General features: G+C 43.6%; 1 protein-coding gene across 1 annotated transcript; it reads left to right on the top strand.

Moving 5' to 3' along the window:
• The first annotated feature begins 1,924 nt into the window (after nucleotides 1–1,924).
• On the top strand, nucleotides 1,925–19,007 carry LOC135911226 (uncharacterized). The gene is made up of 3 exons (XM_065443422.1): nucleotides 1,925–2,029; nucleotides 11,759–12,006; nucleotides 18,796–19,007. Exons 1-3 carry the CDS (start codon nucleotides 1,985–1,987, stop codon nucleotides 18,851–18,853), a joined length of 351 nt encoding a protein of 116 aa, XP_065299494.1. The 5' UTR covers nucleotides 1,925–1,984; the 3' UTR covers nucleotides 18,854–19,007.
• Nucleotides 19,008–21,411: the final 2,404 nt, after the last annotated feature.

Genomic DNA, 21,411 nt, shown 5'->3' with positions numbered 1-21,411 from the left:
ATGGGATTAAGAAGAAAGCGGGCTGACAACCTTTCTTGCGTTTCGCGTCGCAGTGACTGGCGAAAAGAGCGTAAGAAAAGAAAGCCGAAACTCTTTTTTTTTGCCGAGACCGTGGACGATAATAGGGCGCCTAGTACTATTAGGCACATTTCTTTTTTTCAACTTGAAGCCCAGAGACGCAGGCGCTTGCACCGTGAGCACGGCTGCTCGATCACGCGGCGTGAACGACGTCTTTCGCCGCCGAGTCATTTCGCCTGAGTTCCAGCTTTATAAAAGGTCACGAAGGGAGAAGAGTCGCACACTTCACTGGCCGTTCTTGATTTGTCTTCGTATAGCACTTCTTTTCTGAAGTGTTTCATTTTTTTTTATGTATGTGAGCCTAAATGACCGCAATACCTTAAAATAAAAGAAACGCAAGATTTCTGGGTGCGTTGCACGCCGACCTCCATTTGCCGTTCGCGGCGCTTCGGGCGCCGTGCACTTTTCTTCACCGAGTGATCATTCACACTTTTATTTCCCACTTGTTTGTTGTTTTGTTTTGTTCCCGCTTTCTTCGCAAGGCGTGCTTTCTCGCCCTGTCTCGAACGGGACGCGAAGCTTAGGACCAAGGAAAACGAGGCAAGAAAAATGGCGCCTGTTTCAAAATAAGACTGGTCGTGTTACTGAGGGAGAGAAGGTGGTAGTATATAGAAGCACCTTCGCTAGCGCACTCAGCCCGCAGACTCCTCACGAAATCGGAGGTGAAACAACGCGTCTCACGTCGTCGTCGTCGGCATCGACGCGAAGACGCAGTCCTTTTCTTCAACGTCACTAGCAACAACAGCTGAGAAAGGGCACTGAACTCCCCGGTGGACAACGGTCATCCTTGGATTACGAGCGCAATATGGAGACCGTGAGTTGAAGCTATCTGCTATTCCCCCCCCCCACTGGTAGGGGCGCAACCCCAGATTAGAATCTGGACATGTATCCGCCGTCTCAATCTCGAAAATACTCCGTCACAAAGGGGTCGGACAAGGAGAGAGAAGCTTTCCAATGCTATTCGCTGCGTGCTTAGAAAAACATATTTGAGCTATTAGCCTGGGAAGGAAATATTGTGAGTATCAATGTCAAAATATCTCGGCAGTAGCGGTTTCCAGAAGGCATTGCCCTTTTAAGCAACACTGTGGGTAACTTCTACCAAATTACTGAGGATCCTAGGCGAGAAAGTGTAAGACCATAGCTGAAAATTATTATACAGGTTGCAAACGTAATGATCCATAGCCTGGCAAGAAAATAATTATTCATGACTGGAAGGCGGCGTCTAGGACATGTGAAAGAGTGTGTTTACCTAGTACAATTACTCGCAGTGGACGCTAATCCTAAGAAGAACGGAGAAGATGGATAATAAGAATGGGTTGGAAGGCATACGGCAGGTATTAGCAAATCATGAGCGGAGGCTCCCCGCCACCCTTGAAATACGTACGACCATTGCATTCCGCCGGTGCTAACGTATGGAGCAAGGACTTGGAGGCTAAAAAAGAGTCCCGGTTGCCGCGATAGCATTTCGATAGGGGGCAAATTGTAAAAACGCTTGTGTGTTTACATATATGTGCCATTAAAAAAATCCTCAATGGTCCAATGTAATCGGGAGCTGTCAAAATACCCATAAGCTTAGCTTAAGTCAGAGCCCATATTCACAACAAAGTTCTTACGATGGAACTTGGAATATGAAATGTTCTTACGCTACAAGCGCAAATGGCCACCAATCGTGACGTAAGACATAGCATTGCAGGAGGCGCCTCACCAATGGGAAGCTGCAGGCACGCGCGAAGGGCTTTGCGACTTCTGCTCCAGGTTTTGAGCTCACCGAATACGACAGTGCCGCGTTCACACGCACCTCGCCAAGCGGGCAGTCAAGCCACGGCCTTTGCACGCGGCATCACAGAACGCACCACGACGCCCACTCGGCCCAGCCCGGTGGTGCTTACGGGAAGCCGGCGACTAAATGTTCTCCCGAGAAGCAGACATGACCCAGCTTTGTCGCCTTCATGTAAGTTCAGCTGATGAGGGAAATTACACAATCGAAGGGGATACGAAGACAAGCGTTTAAATGTGTTTAAAAGCAGGCAAGGTATTTCATATGTAGCCAAATTGTCACACTGCGCGTGGAAAGTAGACAACACCGTCAAATCGCACACGCCTCCGAATAACGATTTTCGTGCACTCGTCATTTACGTAATTGGGTCACCCTGTTACAATGCTGCGTACTGCTCGTATGCATGCGTGACCATATATATATATGTATATATATGTATATACACACACACATATATATATATATATATATATATATATATATATATATATATGCTTACTTTTGCTATTTAATACTCATAAGAAGCCCCTGTCTTTGTCTTCCCTCTAGCTGCGGGCGGCTTTTGTTGGGCTGATTCTCCTCCTCAGTTATGCAGGACCAACTCGCCCAACAGCAAGTCCTTCTCATGTAAACTTACGCCTGCAGCCCCATTGTTACTTTGGAGCGGTAAACTTCATGAATAAATCAAGCACTAGTAATCTAGATCACGTTCATCAACCAAGAACCATCAAAATCGTTTCATTGTATGTCGACAAAAGTGAAAACGCCCGTTTGCTCTTCCGATGTATTTAACGGGACCTTCTTAGCTAAATACTTTAGTTAAAAGGAACGAGCAACCATCTCAGCAATGTTACTCATTGCCCAATTCAAAGAAGTATTCTGGGCGCTAGATTAGGGCTAAGCATAAGCGGGGAATATTTAGGCTGTAGCTGCGGCTTCCATATGACACGGTCCTGCTCATCAACCACGGAGGTGACATTTAAATGAATAAGACCCTGAGAACTCATAGAGTACTTGAGAATTTGGGAGCTGAACTTCAGGACTTGATTACCTGTCTATCGACAACCAGATGAGAACATAAACAAGTTTGTCAATTAATGAACCATAGCATTTATTCCTTCTTGGCACTTCGTAATGTAAGGCGATTTGAATAATAATTTGCTGAATCACAATTCACAGGCTGGTGTTAGTCATTTAAATGTTCTTCCGTACTTCCGTATTGAAGAGACAATTTATTTCTCCAGGCAATTTAATCATTGGGTGATGCAACGGTATCACCATGCATTGATCATGTGAACAAATGCTCGGCCACAGTGATTTTTTTTATGCGAAGCATATTACGAGAGCTCAACCCAGCTCCTCAGGCGCGGCGGTGTCGCCATGAAACCACGTGACACCGTGACGTCACGACAGAGGAGAAGTGGCTTTGGCTCAACTCTTGCAAGACGGGCTGGGTGGGAATCGAACCAGGGTCTCCGGAGTGTGGGACGGAGACGCTACCACTGAGCCACGAGTACAATGCTTCAAAGCGGTACAAAAGCGCCTCTAGTGAATGCGGTGTTGCCTTAGAAACGAGCTGTTTCTAAGGCGTGCGTCTCTTGCTCAGGCGCACATTTCGTTGCCGCGCCGAACGCTGCTTTGCTCGACGCTCACCGCGTCCAATGCGGGGCGCGTAGTCGCTGCCCTGTAGCCCATTGTCTTACACCCCTTGGCGGGTCGACGGGAACGCTGTCGCGTTCCACTCTTGAAGGCGAAGCAGTAATGCATGAGTTGTTTCTTCGTCCAGCCGAACCAAATATAGCCAAGCAACAGCAGTTCACCAAGCTAAACAGTGGTTCAACAACTAAAATAAAGGCTAGTATGCTTCGCATCCTGGGCTTAACCTTACCTAAGCCACAGCCATTTTTTTTATTATTGAGTCAGAAAGTTGCGATCATTTATTAGTGGGCACCATTTTCATGGACAAACAGCTCAACTCCGTCTTTGTTGAGCGATGCCTATGTAGTAAATATTAATGACAGAAACTTTTGGAATTGCTTGTTTAGATGCTATGTTTTGGAATCTCTCCTAAAGAATGCGCCGCAAGAAGCCTATGCGATGCTTTCGTTAATTCATTGGGCGAATCTATCGAGTCCTCAGATAAATCTTTGGTTTTGTCTTGAAGAAAACTGTGACAAGCATGTTGCACTTGACTAAAAAATGACCTGCCTTTGCAGAGCGAGCACTGGCTTGGGTATATTGTCACCGGCGGCGGCAAAAAAAAAGAAAGAAAGAAAAACAATAATCCTCGTAACGTTTAGAAGACAGTGTGTAATAGAACTGCTACCTTAGTTCGTGCCGAAAAACGAATGCACTTCCAAAGTAGCTTCAAAAGCTCGCGAAAAAATTCATCTATAGCTCGAGCTCTAACAGATTAGTTGTGGAGCGAAAATTGATTTATTCTCATGGAAGTATTCGTAAGAATATTTTTTTTCACTTTCTTAGGCTTTGGCTCATTGGTTCAACGTATTATTCCAGTATGTTTATCAAAATGCAGGACTGCCTGTGCCAGCGTCTTCTTTTTCCATCAGTTCTCAATACAGCATTTCTACCGGGGTGTTCGGCGTTTGATATTCTCAACCTTCTCCTTACCATGAAAAACCAGGTGTCTGTCATTGTAGATGAAATATATGTAGGCAAACTTTGCAGAAATGTTCACTTACTGTGCATCGTACTTATGGTCATTATAAACAACATAATAAAAGCAGAAGTAGTTCATGGGCGTTTTAAAAAGGTGATAGCCCTTACTTCGTATAAACATGGCGAAAAAATAGAGTAGAAAATTACAGAGGCATTTCAATGCTCATACGTATTGACTTGATTTTTGAAAAACACATGCTCTTGGTAAGGATTAGTTTCGTAGACGCTGATAATTTACTGTAAAGTAATCAGTTTGGTTTCAATAGGGTACGGGGCAAACAAGATGCTCTAGAAGAGATCTGCGATGTTATAAACGGCACAATTAATGATAATGAATTTGCATGGGCTCTTTTTTTGATGCTTCTGCTTTTGACTCGGTAGAGCTTGATGTGCTATTGTGGTTTCTAGAACCTTTCTAAATCATTGCTTAGAAGTGAGATGTGCGTCTAGCCAGTGTTTTGATTTCGTTAGCAAAGCAGGAAAATTGAAGTTGCAAATAGCGTCCCACAGGGATCCATTTTGGCACTATATACATGTCTTGCTACAGAACATATTACCACGTAATTGCCAACTTGCAATCACATTCCCTGCGCTTAAAGAAGCGCTGCTAGAATAATCATATTTAAATAATTAAAACGAAGGTCGTATGTTTTCGCAGCCTTCCAAAGCACATTTTCACTTATATTCATCCATTACCCATAGTAAATCTTGCCGAGGGTGTAAATGTTCTGTAGTACAATATGTACCTTTAGCAGATATCTGGGTGTATCTTTCTTTTCACCTATGACATGACGTGGAATAGCGACTTAACACACTCCTCCCACCTTAGAAAAACTCCATGTACATGTACGTCATTCAACTGAGGGTCTTTGTCCACTTCAAATAAAAAAAAAACTTTTTGGTGTATTTTGTGCTAAGCTATGACATTTGCTATTCTTATTCTTCTCCTATATTTCGCGCAATGAAGTTGAATAATTCATGAAAAGTGCTTTAAAGTCTGTGTTGTACTGTATGCCAATCAGTGAAACTAACGTTTTCTGTTTGTCACACATGCCCAATTTCGCCATGCTTTTTGAGCAGACATCTTAAAATATATATGGTTCCTAAACTACTGCACTCCTTATGCACCTGGTCGTGAACCCTAATCGCGTGATCCCTTCATTGTTCCTGACGCACAGACTAGATTAGCGAAACTCCGCAAAAAATTCTACGTGCCTGCGGTGTTTAACAACGCGCCACACCAACTACTTTCTTGCACAGTCACGGAAAAGAGAGATGGATATTCCTCGAATTTTTCTTTTAGTGCTTTCCTAATTCTGTTCCTGTAAGTGTTACATTTTTTCTGTGCATCGGAGTTAGGCACAGAGGTATGCCTTTTAAGCAGATTCCGGTTTTGCCTCTTTATCGATGTATATGCTAGGTTGCGAGAGAAACACAACGACGGCTTTGCTAAGTGTCAGCCGGTCGTTGTCTGCGCTTCACTATTGCGCTGCGGCAAAACAGTATATAGGATAGACGGGAACATGACCGAATGACACGATCGGGCAGGTTGCGAACAATTTGCGAAACAGCAGCGTGGGCCATCCACTGCAAGAAGTGTTGGTGGGAAACCCAGCACGCGCAGTGCAGAGTAGTCGGAAGTGCTGCGCCACTCGAAGTCACAGAAGTTAGTCTAGGACACTCGCGTCTTATCGTCCCTTGTATTGATCACCACAGAAAAGAAATCCGAAGCTTTAACTGCACGCAGAAAGCGGCTCGGCAGGGATGGGAGCATTCTCTGATCTCGTAATCGACTGTTTCTATGCTTTCTTAACCAGGGTTTTATCGTAGGTGCCACTTGACTTCTGTGTTTGCTTTGCTCGTTTGTGCCCTGCATTCTTAAGTTCTACAAGCGTGTTAACTGCTGCTACGTTCGGGAGCGGCAGTGGCTAGGTGTTCTTAGTAACGGTATTCATGAATGATCATTAGGTTTTCAATGAGATTACCTACGTTTGATATTGCCACGAGACAGAAGAAGTCTGGCGCATAAAGCCAGCATTTATGAAACAGACGTAGAGGTGGCTCCTCGCCATATTGGCTGCTGTGACTCCTGTGCTGCTCGCCTTACTTGTCAATATTTGTAAATATTCGTTTTTGTGCTACAATATTGACCGCACCGTCGGACGCCAACCTTTACTGCTATACAAGAACCGTTGCGAAACTCCCCTAAATAGCTGTGCTGTCAGACAAGTTGGTAGACACTTTGGAACCTGTCACTGGTTATATTAGAACGAGAGACATTGCGTTTATGTCTTGTGCTTCCTACATTTGTCGCTAATGATTTCTTATACATCAAGAAGCACGCCTGCCTTCTTATGAGATTTCATATCCTAACAGTACAAACTTTTCTAAATATATGTGCTTCGCCACAGAGGAGGTTATAATACGCTTCCATCATAGATTCCGCCTCATTTTTTAACTATCAATGGTATCGCTCACGTTGCTTTTAACTTGTTTTCGTACAAAAACTATTGGCCCCATTAAATGTTCACCTACGCGAAGTGGTGTTACTAAATTCCTATGTTCCATTCGCTAAAATTGAATTTGGTGATATCTTTCCAAACAATGCTAAACATTGGCCCCATCAATATCTAAATAGTACTTTGGAAGACCACCCTGCACATCTGGATACTAAGACCGTTATAGCAACTGATGCTTGCGTCTGTGAAGAAAGCGCATACGTGGATACGCTGTCACCACATCTAAGTTAGTCTTTTTCTGACTTCACTCAAACTACCAACACTCCTGTCATCAGCCATGTTAACTGATTTCCTGTTCTCCAGTAATCACAACCAAATTGTCAAATTCATTAGAACCTGTCTATTCTCTTTTTCCCAAGACACTTCCGCCTAGTTCGTTTAGTGCACGTGCCAGGCCACAAATTTCTAGCCGTAAACGAAGCACTCGCAGTGACATACCATGATGGTCCTATAATGCCCTTTTTCCTACGTCAACTTTGTTCACAGCGGCGCGATTCAGCAAATATGCTGTTGTAAATATCTTCGCGCCATCATTGTTGTCACATCTGATTTCCCGCATCTCAAATTTCCATGGAGCAAGAACTGGTGCTCCACTAGAAAAAAATGCAGTAATGATTGTGAAACTACGGTGCCGAGTCCCTCCACTGAAATTTTACCTCCGAAGGTCTGGTCTCGATATATCACCTTTGTTCACTTAATGCAATGAGCGTGAATTTCTGCAACACTTCTTTTGATATGCCACCGTTTCAGTACTCAACGTAAAAGATATTTAGAAGAACCTTCCAGAAGCTTGGCTTGAATTTGACTCTTCCTGGAATTATTTTCTTTGGAGCTACCGTACTGGGTTACTGCCACATGAGCGTTTGTGAAGCCCTGTGCATCTTTATGCGTGAGACAAAAATGATTGCATGCTAGAATGCTGCTTAAAGCTTACTATGAACACATAATTATTTTTATGTAATACTTAGATTACTGATTATTCCTATCTGTAACAGTAGACACTTGAAATCCCATTTGCAAGGTGCTTATTTCATTTGACCTTAATTTATTTAAAAATTGCTAGCATTTTTTTATTGACCGATTCATGGCCGATCCCACAGAGTGGGTTCCGTCATTTCACTAGGGTACATGAACAAGAACTTTAACTCTCTCGTTCGAGTGCGTCGTTGCTTTCTATGACTTGTCTTCTCTTGTTCCCTTTTTCGGCCGCCTAGACATCGGTACTGGTTCTGTGTGGTTAATGCCACATTGGAACGGTCGTGCCAATCTACGAAGGCCATTAAGACACATAAGCAGGTTCACTGAACCAATGTTCTTATATTTCAACACTTTATTCGATGATGGCAGCCATACGGGCTTGCATATGTGGTGTCTTCTACTTTCTTGTAACGCAGACAGAATTAGAGGGACAAGGAAAGACAAATTAGACAAACACGCAGCACTAACATTCAAAAACAGATTTATTTTAACTTCTCCGAGGCATACTTATACTCCTGAAAACGTAATAAGAAACATGTGCATTGCTCGGCTAAGAACCAAACCGAACAAACCACACGAAGACACATTCGTGGCCCCACTGATTATTTAGAAAGGTGTCCGTTCAACGTGAACAGAGCTAATCGAGCTCTTCTTTTACTGATAAAAAAAACACTGGCGCATGCGCTTGAATTTTGGTGGCACAATGCTGGGCGAATAATGTTTTGACCCATGAGCCATCTAAGGCTTTCTCCCTAAAATTAAAGAGAAAACACGGGTTAAAAATATTCATCCATCCTGCCCCATGGTCGTAGCAGCAATGACCACCGACAAGCACCACGGAAAAAGACCACGAAAGGAAACAATTTATATACACACGAGTATGTATTATAGCATCTTTCTGTCATTTTTCAATGAAAGTCCTGCGTAACCTGCACTAATGTTTCCATAGTCTAACTGCAAGCGTACACGCATGGCACAATAATTCAGTGTAAACATAGAGGCATAACACCGTCAATTGGCACCTGCCCCAAGGAAAACCTGTAGAAGCACTAATGTAATAGACAGCATGGTGCGGAGAGCTAAGTGCAACAAGATACCCTTGATAAATGTTGATACGACGAGAGAGAGATGCATTTAATGACATTTCATTTCCAAACAGCTCATTGACGTTTAACTACCCATGGCGGCTTGGCGCGATGAGCATTGAGCTGAGTATACTCACAATGGTCAAATGTGGTCTGGTTTCTTCGCGATGAGAGCAGTGCAACAAGTGGAGACTCTAATGAATATAAATGAGGAGGAGGAAGAGCAAAAAGAAATGGAAAGACAGGGTGGGCGACCAGTGTCAGTACCGCTGGCTACCCTGTGCTGGGGAAAGGAGTAACTGGAACAAAATGTGATAGAGGGAAGCAAGGGACAGAGAAATTCAACTAAAATACACACAAATGCGATGTAATGCACTACAATTTTCAAAGTCGGCCACATAATCCTTAATTCACAGTTATCATAATAAAGCGTTTAAAGCCTTAGGCAGTTAACCCGGCCTGGACCAGCCTAAGGCTTTCTCCTCCGTGAAGGGGCGATCTAACAGTTTATCAAGTATGGTCCATAGCGCTTTTCTCGCCACACTGCAACAACGAAAATTACATGAAGATGAAGACTGCGGGAAAGTTGGCTATAGCACGCAGAGTGAATTAATGTCAAACTTTATGTGAATGAGTTTCCAATTTTTTTATTATATCTTATGATTATGCATTGGTTTCGAATGTCCTGGGAGAACTAAACATCACACGCAATTCATATGTGATAAAATGGAGGAACTCATTATAGGTGCGATATGTGTTTTAGCTTCTCGTGGCCTAATTATCAGGTGATAAATACTCACTAAATCTTTTGTCAGGAGCACAACGCACGCAAAGCTACGAGCCATCGGTCCACCTAAACAGTGCCCCCAAACTAGATCGTGTTCAAGAAAAAGCGAGCACAACCATGCGTGACCGAAGTACGACACCCCAGCATGATACACTCCCCGCTGTCATGCGCGCGACGAAACACGGCGTGCCCCCCCCCCCCCCCCCACTTTCCTCCTTTGCCCACGAGAGATTGAGCCGCCATCGTCAGCTCACCATCGCACGCTTTCACTCGCACACACAGCGTACGGCGCATGAGGGCTATGTTATTACGAGCCAAAGCCGGTACGTCCGTATCGCAAACGAAACCTGCAGCAACTGCTAGAGGAGGTCAACCCAGCGCGCCTCCGCCTACCTTCCTCCTCCGCGACGCTTCGCTTGTTTCTCCTTCCCCACTTCGCTCAACATCACCTAGACGTTCCTCTAAGTTGTGTTGCTTAGACGCGTGCTCAGCGAGTTCCTTCGTACTTCCGCTGGCTCGGCGCTTGCGCCAATGACCTGTGAGGCTGCAGATGCCTGCTTTAACTCCCAAGTGAATTTTTCCAGTAGCATGAAGGCATAGAATGCTTTTTAAGGTCATTTTAAGGCTGCTCGCCGATTTGGACAGAAGTGTCGAACATCCATCATGGACTGGATGAATTCTAGCAAGAGTACCACTTGAAAACAGTTTTTGTTTACTAAGTCCAGCTAAATAAATACTTTCTATGTCGTTCTTACCCCGTTCTATGTCTACCTCATTTACCGTTTAGAAGTAAGATATTTGGATGCACCTGGTCGTGTTGCCAATTATTCCTCTGATAAGACGAAAATATATTCATGGCAACTTTCAGTTCGTCTTAAAGGAAGTCTACTGTACAGCCTTTATAAGTAAGATTTCGCACCGTCATCAAATATTGCAAGGAGGTCACATTTGTGGGAAATGGGATATGCGCCGGGGGTGATTTGTGCACAGTGAATAATGTTTATCAGTAATTTAGGGGCTGTTCCGATAACTAATGAACAACCATTTTGACAATATGTGTAGCAATTGCATAAATTACCGAAGTTTTCTCCTTGTGCTTGGTAAACCTGATTCTATAACGGACCATGAGGAAAACGAGATCAAGGTAAAAGCGGGAGCCAACATTTCGACAAGTGGTGTTGTCTTTTTCAAAGCCTTGAAAAAGACAAGTCCACTTGTGGAAAGATTCGCTCCCACTTTTACCTTGTTTTAGTTTTGATCATCGTCCTGAATTTCGATCTTCTGCCTTCCCCGTGTTTTACCTCGATAACACATGCAACTTACGTAGCTGCGATATACGTTATAGGTGCAGAGTTACGCATTCGTTAACATCGCGTTTCAACATTTTAAAACCAACTATTGCGTAAATTTTAGTTAATATTTTCAAGCCCTAAAAGAAATTCTGCCTTCCAGAGCCACTAATTTTGAACTTTATCTCACAAATGTAACAAATTTATTAAAATTTGTGCAGCGTTTCTTTCGTATAAAAGCATTTCAGCGCTTTATTAGTTATATTCGAATAAGAAAATCGGAGTTCACCTCGAGCTAAAGCTTAGGCGGGTAACATGGTATCGTTGTTCGAAACAGATAAAGTTTTCTTTTTTTGAACGACTTTCTGCGACAAACACTCGTGACGACACATAAACAGACGAAAAGAAAACTGCACGAAATAAACTTGCACGTCTATCACTTTCAAGGTCTACATTTCCGCATAAACAATTTGCCGACCACTACAGAGACATAATCCATGGAAACTTACACAGCAGCGCTTGGCTCAGCAGTGTGTGCAGTCCATTCGGCTGACTCTGTGCCGCAGGCTTTTCGGGCACTGCCGCTGGCGGCGTTGCTGCTGCTCCTGCTGCACCGCGTGCTGCTGGCCAGCGCCGGCGGGGCGGGCGGACTCCTGCCCGACGTGGAGCCCGTGGAGGCCGCCCAGATAGCCAAGTACATCCCGCTCATCCAGCAGATCGAGGCCATCGAGCGCATCAAGGCCATCAAGGCCATCAAGTCCAAGGGGGACTCGTATCCGCCCTTCCTACCCATCGTCCTTGCCCTTCACCACAAGTGCGTAGACTATCCGGCATTCTTTCTCAAAACAAGCCTTATTGATGGGCATAATACGCTGGCAGTTTTTCACGTGGCTTGTCAGAACTTGAGCGACAGAATGCAGTGCGTGGCCATTGCCTCTGTGGTGATTTCCACTTCATGTTGCAACCACATTTGGAGAGTCCCTGGGACGATTACCTGACCTACCCTTAACACAGGCGTTCGCTTTCGCTTATAATCTGTGTTGCCCTCATATATGCTGGGTTATTATTTTTAGTTTCCCGGAACTTTTAGAAATCGCCTGTGGCCGATAGCATAAATCGTGTCCTCCAGCTGGATTATTCGATGACGCAGACATTACTAGCACTAAAGAAACTCGATTTAACGAAGGGATGACCACGCTTGATTTATTTCATTAAATCGGGAAGTTCAGAAAATCGACTCAGGGATTTTTCGGTCCTACGAAATCTACAGTTGTAACGTAATGACACCTAAAAGGTACAACGGCATAGTATTTGCCGCTAACCCACGCCTGCACTTGTAAAAAAGTCCGCGAGGGGAGCCAAATTAATACCGCCGCCCCCAGCGCCATACCGTACGTGCGAACGCTAGCGACCACCAAGTCCGTTCCGCGCATGGCGCGGCGTGCAGCCTCGTCAAAATAAAGCTAGGGCCGTGACCAGGGTGCCTAGTTGTTACAACGTGATAACATTGGAGCGCCCGCTTGAAGAAAAACCCGTCTGCGTCAAAATTAAGAAGGAATCAAAGCTTTTTTACTAATTTATTTCAGGAAAAGCTTCGTCACACCGGGTTTAATGCAAGCTAGTTTCGTTTATTCGGGTTGATAACAACATTTAACCTTATGGGTGCTTGCTGGGGAGTGGAAATTTCTTCGTTAGATCGGGAGTTTGGATCGGGAATCGGGTTTCCTTAGATCTAGTTTTAACTGTATTCAACTAATTAAAGAAATTCGCTAAGTACTTCCCTAATTATTTACTTTACCACACGTATTGCAATTTACAAATTGCAGCCCGTGAGTTTTCAAGACATATCAACTTGCAAATTAATCTCCGGAATCTCATCAGTTGGCTGATATTATTTCCTAAAGTGGGACAAAATACATGGCGTTGCAGTTACTTTTGTGCTTCAATGTGTAAAAGAGCGTTTTCTTAATTCAAAAACAAAGTGGAATAGTGCACTTGACAGTTTGATGGCCATTACCTCCAAACTCATTCTCTAAATTCGTTGCAAAGGGATACGCTTTGCAAAGTCATCGGCTAGAATTCATAAATTACAGTATCTGGCGCACACAAATTCACTAGGATGTATGTAGTAATTTTTTTTAATTAGATAAAGATGGGTTCTGATATCTCGCTCAAGTAATGTTCGCTTCTGTATAATCCAGCTTAAGGACTAGACAGATGTTATCTGCTGCAGTCGAGTTTTAAAAATAGCGCAAAAGTTAAAAGTGATCACCTGGTATTTTAAATGGATGCGCATTGGCACTTTATTTTTCTGTCGTGGAAATAGCCATGACAGCCCATATCTTGAGCTTTTTATTCAGAAGCCCTTCTTTACCTCGCGCTATATTATCTTCGAGGTGGATCCTCAGTGATGTCATCTATAGCTAGCTGGCTCGCTCAAAGTGTCAGTTGTAGCTGTAATAAATGCTTTCCGAGTGTACACGTATATTACTTCCCCTGCTTGTATCGCAGCGCGTTGATTAGCAGGCGTGCTACGACCGCGGGGCTCGGTGTGCGTAGCACTGTTTGTATCCTCCCCTTATCCCGAAACAGTAAGACCTGAATGAAAATGGTTACACTAAGTCGAGAGAGTGCAGAAAGTGTGTCCTTTCTTGCTGGTATGAGTAACCTTCATCAAAAGCGGTCATTGATGTTGCCTGTTAACACGCTGATGGCGCGATGCACAGCGCTTGGGGCGGCGATAGTTGTTCGAGTTCCTGTAATTTACTTAGCAGTTTAAGCAGCAAAGTGAATACTCTGGATGGCTTTCGTCAACACGAGGCTTTTTAAAAGGCTTCGAGACACGGTGAAAGTGTTGCTGCCTAGAAGAAAACTATACGGAGGGGCACCACTTACATGGCAACGAATCGTAAATTTGGTGGCAAACATGCAAGCCACGGACATAAATGCCACTGATTTTGGCGCAGCGGGACCCAGACCTTACCGAGAAACGTGAGCTTGCACATAACTATGCTGAGAAAATGTTTCAACAACGGTAGCCGCTTACGAGCGTCACTTCGAGGAACGCTTCATTGAGCCTACTCTAGAAATTCCGAGGGTGCATCTGTGGCTAATGAATGACGTCGTTACTTCGATACTGCCCGACGCTCCGGCTGAACAAAGCTGCCGCAAAGCGAACAAGCAACGCTTAGATGGAATGCCGGTCGCTAAAGTAATCCTGAAGAGACAATGAGCCAAACTTGAACAAGCGCCTCAAGGAAAGCAGATGCAAATGAAAATGACGTGTGTTGAACAAGTGAAGAATGGGTATTTGGACACAAGTGAGGAATCGAACCTGCTGAAAGACGGTTCGCTTTCTCACACAGATGATTCTCCGTGAGAAGCTTCAAGCCGTTTTGGCAAGTACGACAAGCATCAACAGCCACATAGCACAATAAATTCAGCTTCAAGTGCAGCGGCCACCAGTTGCCAAGAAAGCAATTGATGTGTGCGCTGCCGCTGGCCCATCTTTCTTGCATTTTCAGCTAAAGCCGTCTGGACTGCTCGCTTGCGAGCAGCACGAACTTGAACATACAAGCAGTATCGTGAAGCTCAACCATTGCTCGCCTGCGCTTTCACGTTAAGAGCAAGAACTTGACTTCTGGACATGCACCAGAAAAGAAAAAGCACCTTACGCTACGATTCATGGTGAAAGCTGTGATGCACTGTCGTATTTCATTTGAAGTTGAAGTTGAAGTTGAGGTTTATATTCCTTCAAAGATGAAAGAGGGAACTGCGACAAAAGGCGGTAAGGCCTCACGAGGTCACAGTTCCCCAAAACAGCCGATACAGCAGTCAGCAACACAGAAATAATTATTAACATAGTGTGATAGTGAACAAAATATATTGCATCAAACACATTGCATCATAGTATGATAGTGAACAAAATACATTTCATGAAACGACGGTATTACCGTGAAAAATATTACTTTTATTACAAAGACAGTGCACCACAAATCAAAGGCAGTGTATAAACATGGCATAAGGTCGCTAAAGAAAACACACACATAAACAACTTGATACAAAAACAAGAGACGCCTCGCTAAGTAAAAAACTGAAATTATATTGAGTCAGTGCTAATTAGTAACTTTTTTATGTCTTTTTAAAATTTATTCTTAGGGAGATCAAACATGGCGCTTAAAGATGGGTTATTGAGAACAACTGTCATTTGGTAATCGAGCTTTTGTTTGCCGTAATTTGTTCTCGTTTTAGGGACCAAGTTTCTGTGTTGCCGAAGAGGGTGTTTAGAAGGAGGGCGGTTTGGAGCAATGGAATACAAACGATTACGATGGATGTACTGTAACAGGCGATATGTGTAAACATAGTTTGCTTTAAGTAAATTATGCTTATGATAGAGTGGAATGCTGGTAGGTTTTCGGGCCTAACATGTTAACCTTCAATAGCCCGCAATACCTTCTTTTGCAAAAGGAATAACTTCTGAAAAGTACTTATTGTAGTGCCCCAGACCAGTGCACAATAGGACAATTTGGAAAAAAATGGTGCATAGTATAGGACACCTTTAGGGAAACCGGCAAGAGATCGCTGACCCGGTAAAGACAACCTACAGTTTTACTAAGGTCCGTAAGAAGTGTTAAAATATGTGTGTTCTATGATAAATGTTTATTAAATCAGACACCAAGACATTTGTGAGTTCTTACCTGTGGCAGTTTTGTGTTGGCGTATATTAGGTTAAGTGTGTAATGAACAGAGGCATTAATAGGTCTGAAAATTATGTACCTCGCTTTTGACAAGATTAAACTAAACTTATTCGCCTGCATCCAAGCGTATAATTTTACCAAAGAAGCGTTCACGATAGTTTATAATTCCGGCAGAATACGTGATGTGAAAAAAATGTTTGTATCGTCAGCGTACATAACCAAATCTGGAGAATCAGGTATGTTACAGATGTCGTTTATATACAATGAAAACAAAAGTGGACCTACCTAATATAGATCCCTGTGGAACCCCTTGGGTGATGCGCAAATGGCCCGAAACAAAATTATTCCATTTAACGTATTGTATTCTGTTATTTAAGTAACTTTTCAGCAGGTTTGGAGCTATTCCGCGTATCCCGTAACTGTTCAGTTTACTCAAAAGAATTTCATGCTGTACGCAGTCAAAAGCTTTCCGGAGGTCTAAGAACAGACCGAGAGTGTATGCTCTGGATTCAATGTTGTCAATGATCTTTTCTTTAACGGTGAGTAATGCTTGCTCAGAAGATTTATTTTTCAAAAAAACATAATGAGAAGGGTTAATAATGTTATGTACGCTAAAGAACTTTTCTAATCTACTATTAATGGCTCCTTCAAATACCTTCGATAACACTGATAACAAGGAGATGGGAGGATAGTTTGTGAACGCTATCATCATATCATCAGCCTGTTTTATGTCCATTGCAGGACGAAGGCCTCTCCCTGCGATCTCCAATTATCCCTGTCCTGCAACAGCCGATTCCAACTAGTGCCCGCGAATTTTCTAATTTCATCGCTACACTTAATCTTCTGTCGTCCTCGACTGCGTTTAGCTTCTCGTGGTACCCCTTCTGTGAACCTAATGGTCCAACGGTTATCTAACCTGTGCATCTTACATGACCTGCCCAGCTCCATTTTTTTCTCTTGATGTCAATTAGAATACCGTCTATACCCGTTTTCTCTCTGATCCAAACCGCTCTCTTTCTGTCTCTTAACGTTATGCCTAGCAATCTTCGTTCCATCGCTCTTTGCGCGGTTCTCAACTTCTTCTCAAGCTTCTTTGTCAGTCTCCAAGTCTCTGTTAGATATGTCAGCACTGGTAAAATGCACTGATTGTACAGCTGCCTTTTCAGTGATAATGGTAAGCTTCCAGTCAGTGGCTGACGATTTCTGCCGTATGCGATCCAACCCATTTTTATTCTTCTGTGGATTTCCTTCTCATGATCAGGGTTCCCTTATCATGGTCGCCAACTGGCGATCCTGAACTCTTGTTCTTTTGCCCGGCTATCTATCATTATGTTTGTCTTATACATATTAATATTCAATCCCACTCTTACACTCTCTCTATTAAGGTCCTCAATCGTAACTCGTCTGCGTTGTTGCTGAATAGAACAATGTCATCGGCAAACGAAAGCGTGCCGAGATATTCGCCGGCAATTCTTGCTCCTAAGCCTTCCCAGTTTAATAGCTTGAGTACTTCCTCGAAGCACGCCGTGAATAGCATTAGACAGATTGGGTCTCCCTGTGTGACCCCTTTCTTTACAGGTATCTTCTTGCTTTTCTGGTGTAGAATTAAGGCAGTTGTGGAACCTCTGTAGATGTTTTCCAAGGTATTGACGGAAGCTTTCTGTACTCCTTGATTACGTAATGCCGCTATGAGGGTTGATATCTGTACTGAATCAAATGCCTTTTCGTAATCTACGAAAGCCATATAGAGAGGCTTATCATATTCTGCGGATTTTTTGATAGGTTGATTAATGGCAGAGTATCCCTTCCTAAGGCCAGCCTGTTCCGTTGGTTGACAAGAGTCCAGTGTTGCCCTTATTCTATTGAAGATTATTTTGGTGAGTATTTTATATAATATTGAGAGTAAACTGTGCGATTATCTCCCTACATTTCTTCAATTTATATTGACCAAGCCAATGCATTCTTTCGATTGGTGTTGTTTCAAGCGTAACCAAGGTGCTCCGCACAAGGTTCGAACACTTCCTTTTTCCGGGGTTGACCATGTCTCGGACTGGTCGTCTGAATTACCAAAGAAGAGCATATTTGGTCGGTGGAGTCTATTTTCAACGTCATCCCAGCGGGAGTTAATTTTTTCTTTTGTCTCACCCCTTTCATAGGCCTCGCTATATACGGAGACCAGCACCGACTACTGCCGCCTACGTTAACTCATCAAGAGCACTTCTTGTAATCCAGATACTTTTCTAACAGCGTAACGCACATGCTTGAACCGTGGCTGCGTCCTTCGATAGATCAGCAGGCAGTGGAACAATGCTACAGTTTAGGACATTCGCTGGTCTCAGTTACGTTTGCCAACGCGCTGTGTGGCACTGGATGTAGGTGCTACTGCTATAGTGTTTGAAATCTAAAAGGCCATATTTTTAGTGAATGTAAACTAATTTCATTCTGTTATTCGTGTTCGATGATCTTATATTCAATGTTCTAAGCGAGGCAGGAGAGTTATCATTCTGAAGTTGTTAAGCACATTGTTGATTCCTTTCTTTTCCGCTAGGTGCGCATGGCCATGCGGAAATAACTTGAATGGACATGCGCTTTCATTAAAAAAGGCGAAAAGACTGAATTCTCTACTAAGCATTATTTTGATCTAAAAAAGGAGCATACGAGAGAAGGACACGCACACATACAATGCAGCGGGTATTTGTGTGTGCCCTTCTTGCCTATGTTGCCTTTTGGGGTGATAAATAGTGTTCAAAACAACCCATTAACTTGCCCAAGAAAAAATGCTTTTCAGCTATAGATGTTCTGCTGGAGTTGCTACTCAACACTGCTGTACACAAACGACCATGTAATGTGTAGGAAGAAAAAAGAAAGTGATGCTTATTTTCTTTTACTTTTACGTTTCTCCACAGGTCCGAGCAACAACAGAAGAAAAAGAAGAAACTCCGGTTATTCAGCCTCTTCAGCTGATCCTCTTCAAGAAAGAGTGCAGCGATTCAGCAGTGGCGCTGGACGCCCAAACCAGACATTCACCACTAACATAAACACGCTCAACAGAACGAATATGAGAAGACACAAGACACAAGTTCCACATGTAGCGGGTGGAAGTCATCAATCTGTAGTATTTCTGCACGATTAAAACTCATTTTCGCAAAGAAGTTCAAGAAACTGTTCCCAAATGTAGCTTGAATCGGTCATCGCGACGCATTCTGTGTTTCGCGAACGCGCCCATGTGGAATGGCTGCTGAGGAGGATACAGCGCCTCTGAGTGACAAGTAAGGAGCGAAGATACGAGCTCCCTTGTGCACTGTGTAACTTCCAGTGAAGTTTGATCAAGGCCAACAACCAACAACCCGACGCAGCATTGCATATCACTCTTGCGCTAACCGTCATTAATTGTAGGTTTTGTTTACTTCTGGGAACATGAGCCAGGTAGATTTTCAGCAAAAAAAAAATATATATATGTCTGACAAAGGCCAGCAGCACATACAAATATACATTCACACACAAGCGAAAAAAGAAAACAGCAGCCAGGTAATGTACAAATTTAACATAAATAAATTTAGGCTAGTAGGCTGAATAAAAGTAGGCATAGCAGTTCAGAATAAAGCACAGTAATGGGAATATTCTGCGCAAGTAAAATGAATATGCTACAAGGTTATGCACATGGAGAGTTCGACCTTAGAAAAAAGCAGAACCCACTTCACGATTATTGTCAACTTTAATTCGACGAGCATTCAACGAATTTACCGACACACCGTATTCTGAACGCTGAACCGGGTTCCTCTCTCGCCCTTCTTACGCACTCCGCCATCTAACGGAGTGCCCATGAAGTCTCTACCCTACCCCCCCTCCCGGCCTTTTGCCCTGCCTCTCAAGCTGCACCGATGGAGCACCGCGGTGTGCTAACGCCGATGCTTATTTCGTCGCTAACCGCGCGAGTTCGTGGCACAGCGCAAAAGCGCTGGGCTGTTGTGGTTGAGGAGCCCGTTGTGACGCGTGCATGACTACGCACAGCGCCAGAACGCTTCTTGTCGCATCACCGGCTTCGTGTTAAAAAAAACTAAGAAACGAAAGAAAACATTTCCTAGTGCACCTCTTTACAGAAACAGCCGAAAATAAAGCTCACAGAATTGTGGTGCATGCTGACAGGGAAAAAACTAAAAAAAAAGTTAGTGTTGTAATGACCTCTTAACAGCTGTGCGGCTGCGACAAGGTCTTTTTCGCAACATATAGTTCAGATAAGGTATGAGTATGCAATAAAATTCGACATTCAGAGTTTTAGTTGCTTTCTGAGGATGATAGAAGAGTTAGACTGCAACGCTATATTGACTGTCTCCGGACAGAGATTTGATAGTTCCGGCATTTTATAATCTAACAATTTCAAGCCTTAAGCACGCCACTGTTTGGCGCTGCTTACTATAATAGTTCATCCGAACCCGTTCCTTCGCCCTTCGTTTAATTATAGCAAATAGATTTTGTATTTTGAGATATGTTTTGGTGGTCAGAATAATTACAGCAATTACGGCAGAACTAATCTGACGATGACCATCAGCGGTAATGCGATCAGCAATCCAGCAATTCAGTCATCCACCGTGTATTGCAAGGTCACGTTTAACTGAAATAGGTTGTGGCCATTTTGAGACTTTCGTTGCTATGACTATATGTGACTAACACTGTCTCCAGTATCAGCTCACATTTCTGTGACACTCGCTTGCCAAAGTAGCCCATGAGCTTGACGACATGGTAACCACTATATGACGACGACGCAGTGAGGATGGCAGAATGAAGAAGGAATTGCCTCGGTGTAACGACGATGGATTGCTAATGGTATGAAGACAGTGCGATGACAAGTCAAAGAGGAAGACGGCATGAAGACGACTGCATCACGGAAACTGTATGACGACGACACATGACTACAAATGCTTGGCGACTGTTTGACGATGACAGTGTAACGACGACCGCATGTTTGGAGTCGCACGAGAAAGCTGAATTGACGACAATGCAGCGATCACGACGGCATGTTGCCCACGAGCGCAACATAGTGGCCCAGGCTATTTAGAACTTAGGCCACAGAGTCGGCGTAGAAAGTACGGTGACGACGTCATGCATACTAATAGCATGCTTCACCTCCTCTCCCACTTTTTACGGTGGTGCTACAACAGCCACCTTGCCATCCCCACATCCGGTAAATACGCCTATGGTATAGTTGTGGACAACTGTCTGCGGCAATAAAGGCACGGAGGCAAAATGAGCACAAGCGAGAGCGGTTCTCAAAAAGGTGCACATTTTAATCCCTGTTAATTTGAACTTAGGAAGAACAAGGAGAAAACAAAGAGAGAAGGCAGGGATATTAACCAGAAATGTGTCTGGTAGGCTACCCTATTCTGGGCGACGGGAGCGAGGAAATAAAAAAGATGAGATAGAGGAAGTTGAGCTTAGCAAGAGAACGCATAAACAGTAGGGGTGAGTGAATGCCGAATAGTAGGTTTAGTATTGAATATCGAATCGAGTCACGGACGAGCGCC

The sequence above is a fragment of the Dermacentor albipictus genome, chromosome 9 (assembly GCF_038994185.2).
Source record: "Dermacentor albipictus isolate Rhodes 1998 colony chromosome 9, USDA_Dalb.pri_finalv2, whole genome shotgun sequence".
NCBI lineage: Eukaryota > Metazoa > Arthropoda > Arachnida > Ixodida > Ixodidae > Dermacentor > Dermacentor albipictus.
This window is presented reverse-complemented; position numbering and strand designations above follow the sequence as displayed.

Bases quoted from the DNA above. Each gene is read 5' to 3' on its own strand.
- LOC135911226 (XM_065443422.1), top strand. From the start codon at position 1,985: ATGTTCTCCCGAGAAGCAGACATGACCCAGCTTTGTCGCCTTCAT. The intron at 2,030-11,758 runs GTAAGTTCAGCT...TCTGTGCCGCAG, and splicing joins CCCAGCTTTGTCGCCTTCAT to GCTTTTCGGGCACTGCCGCT. The intron at 12,007-18,795 runs GTGCGTAGACTA...GTTTCTCCACAG, and splicing joins GTCCTTGCCCTTCACCACAA to GTCCGAGCAACAACAGAAGA.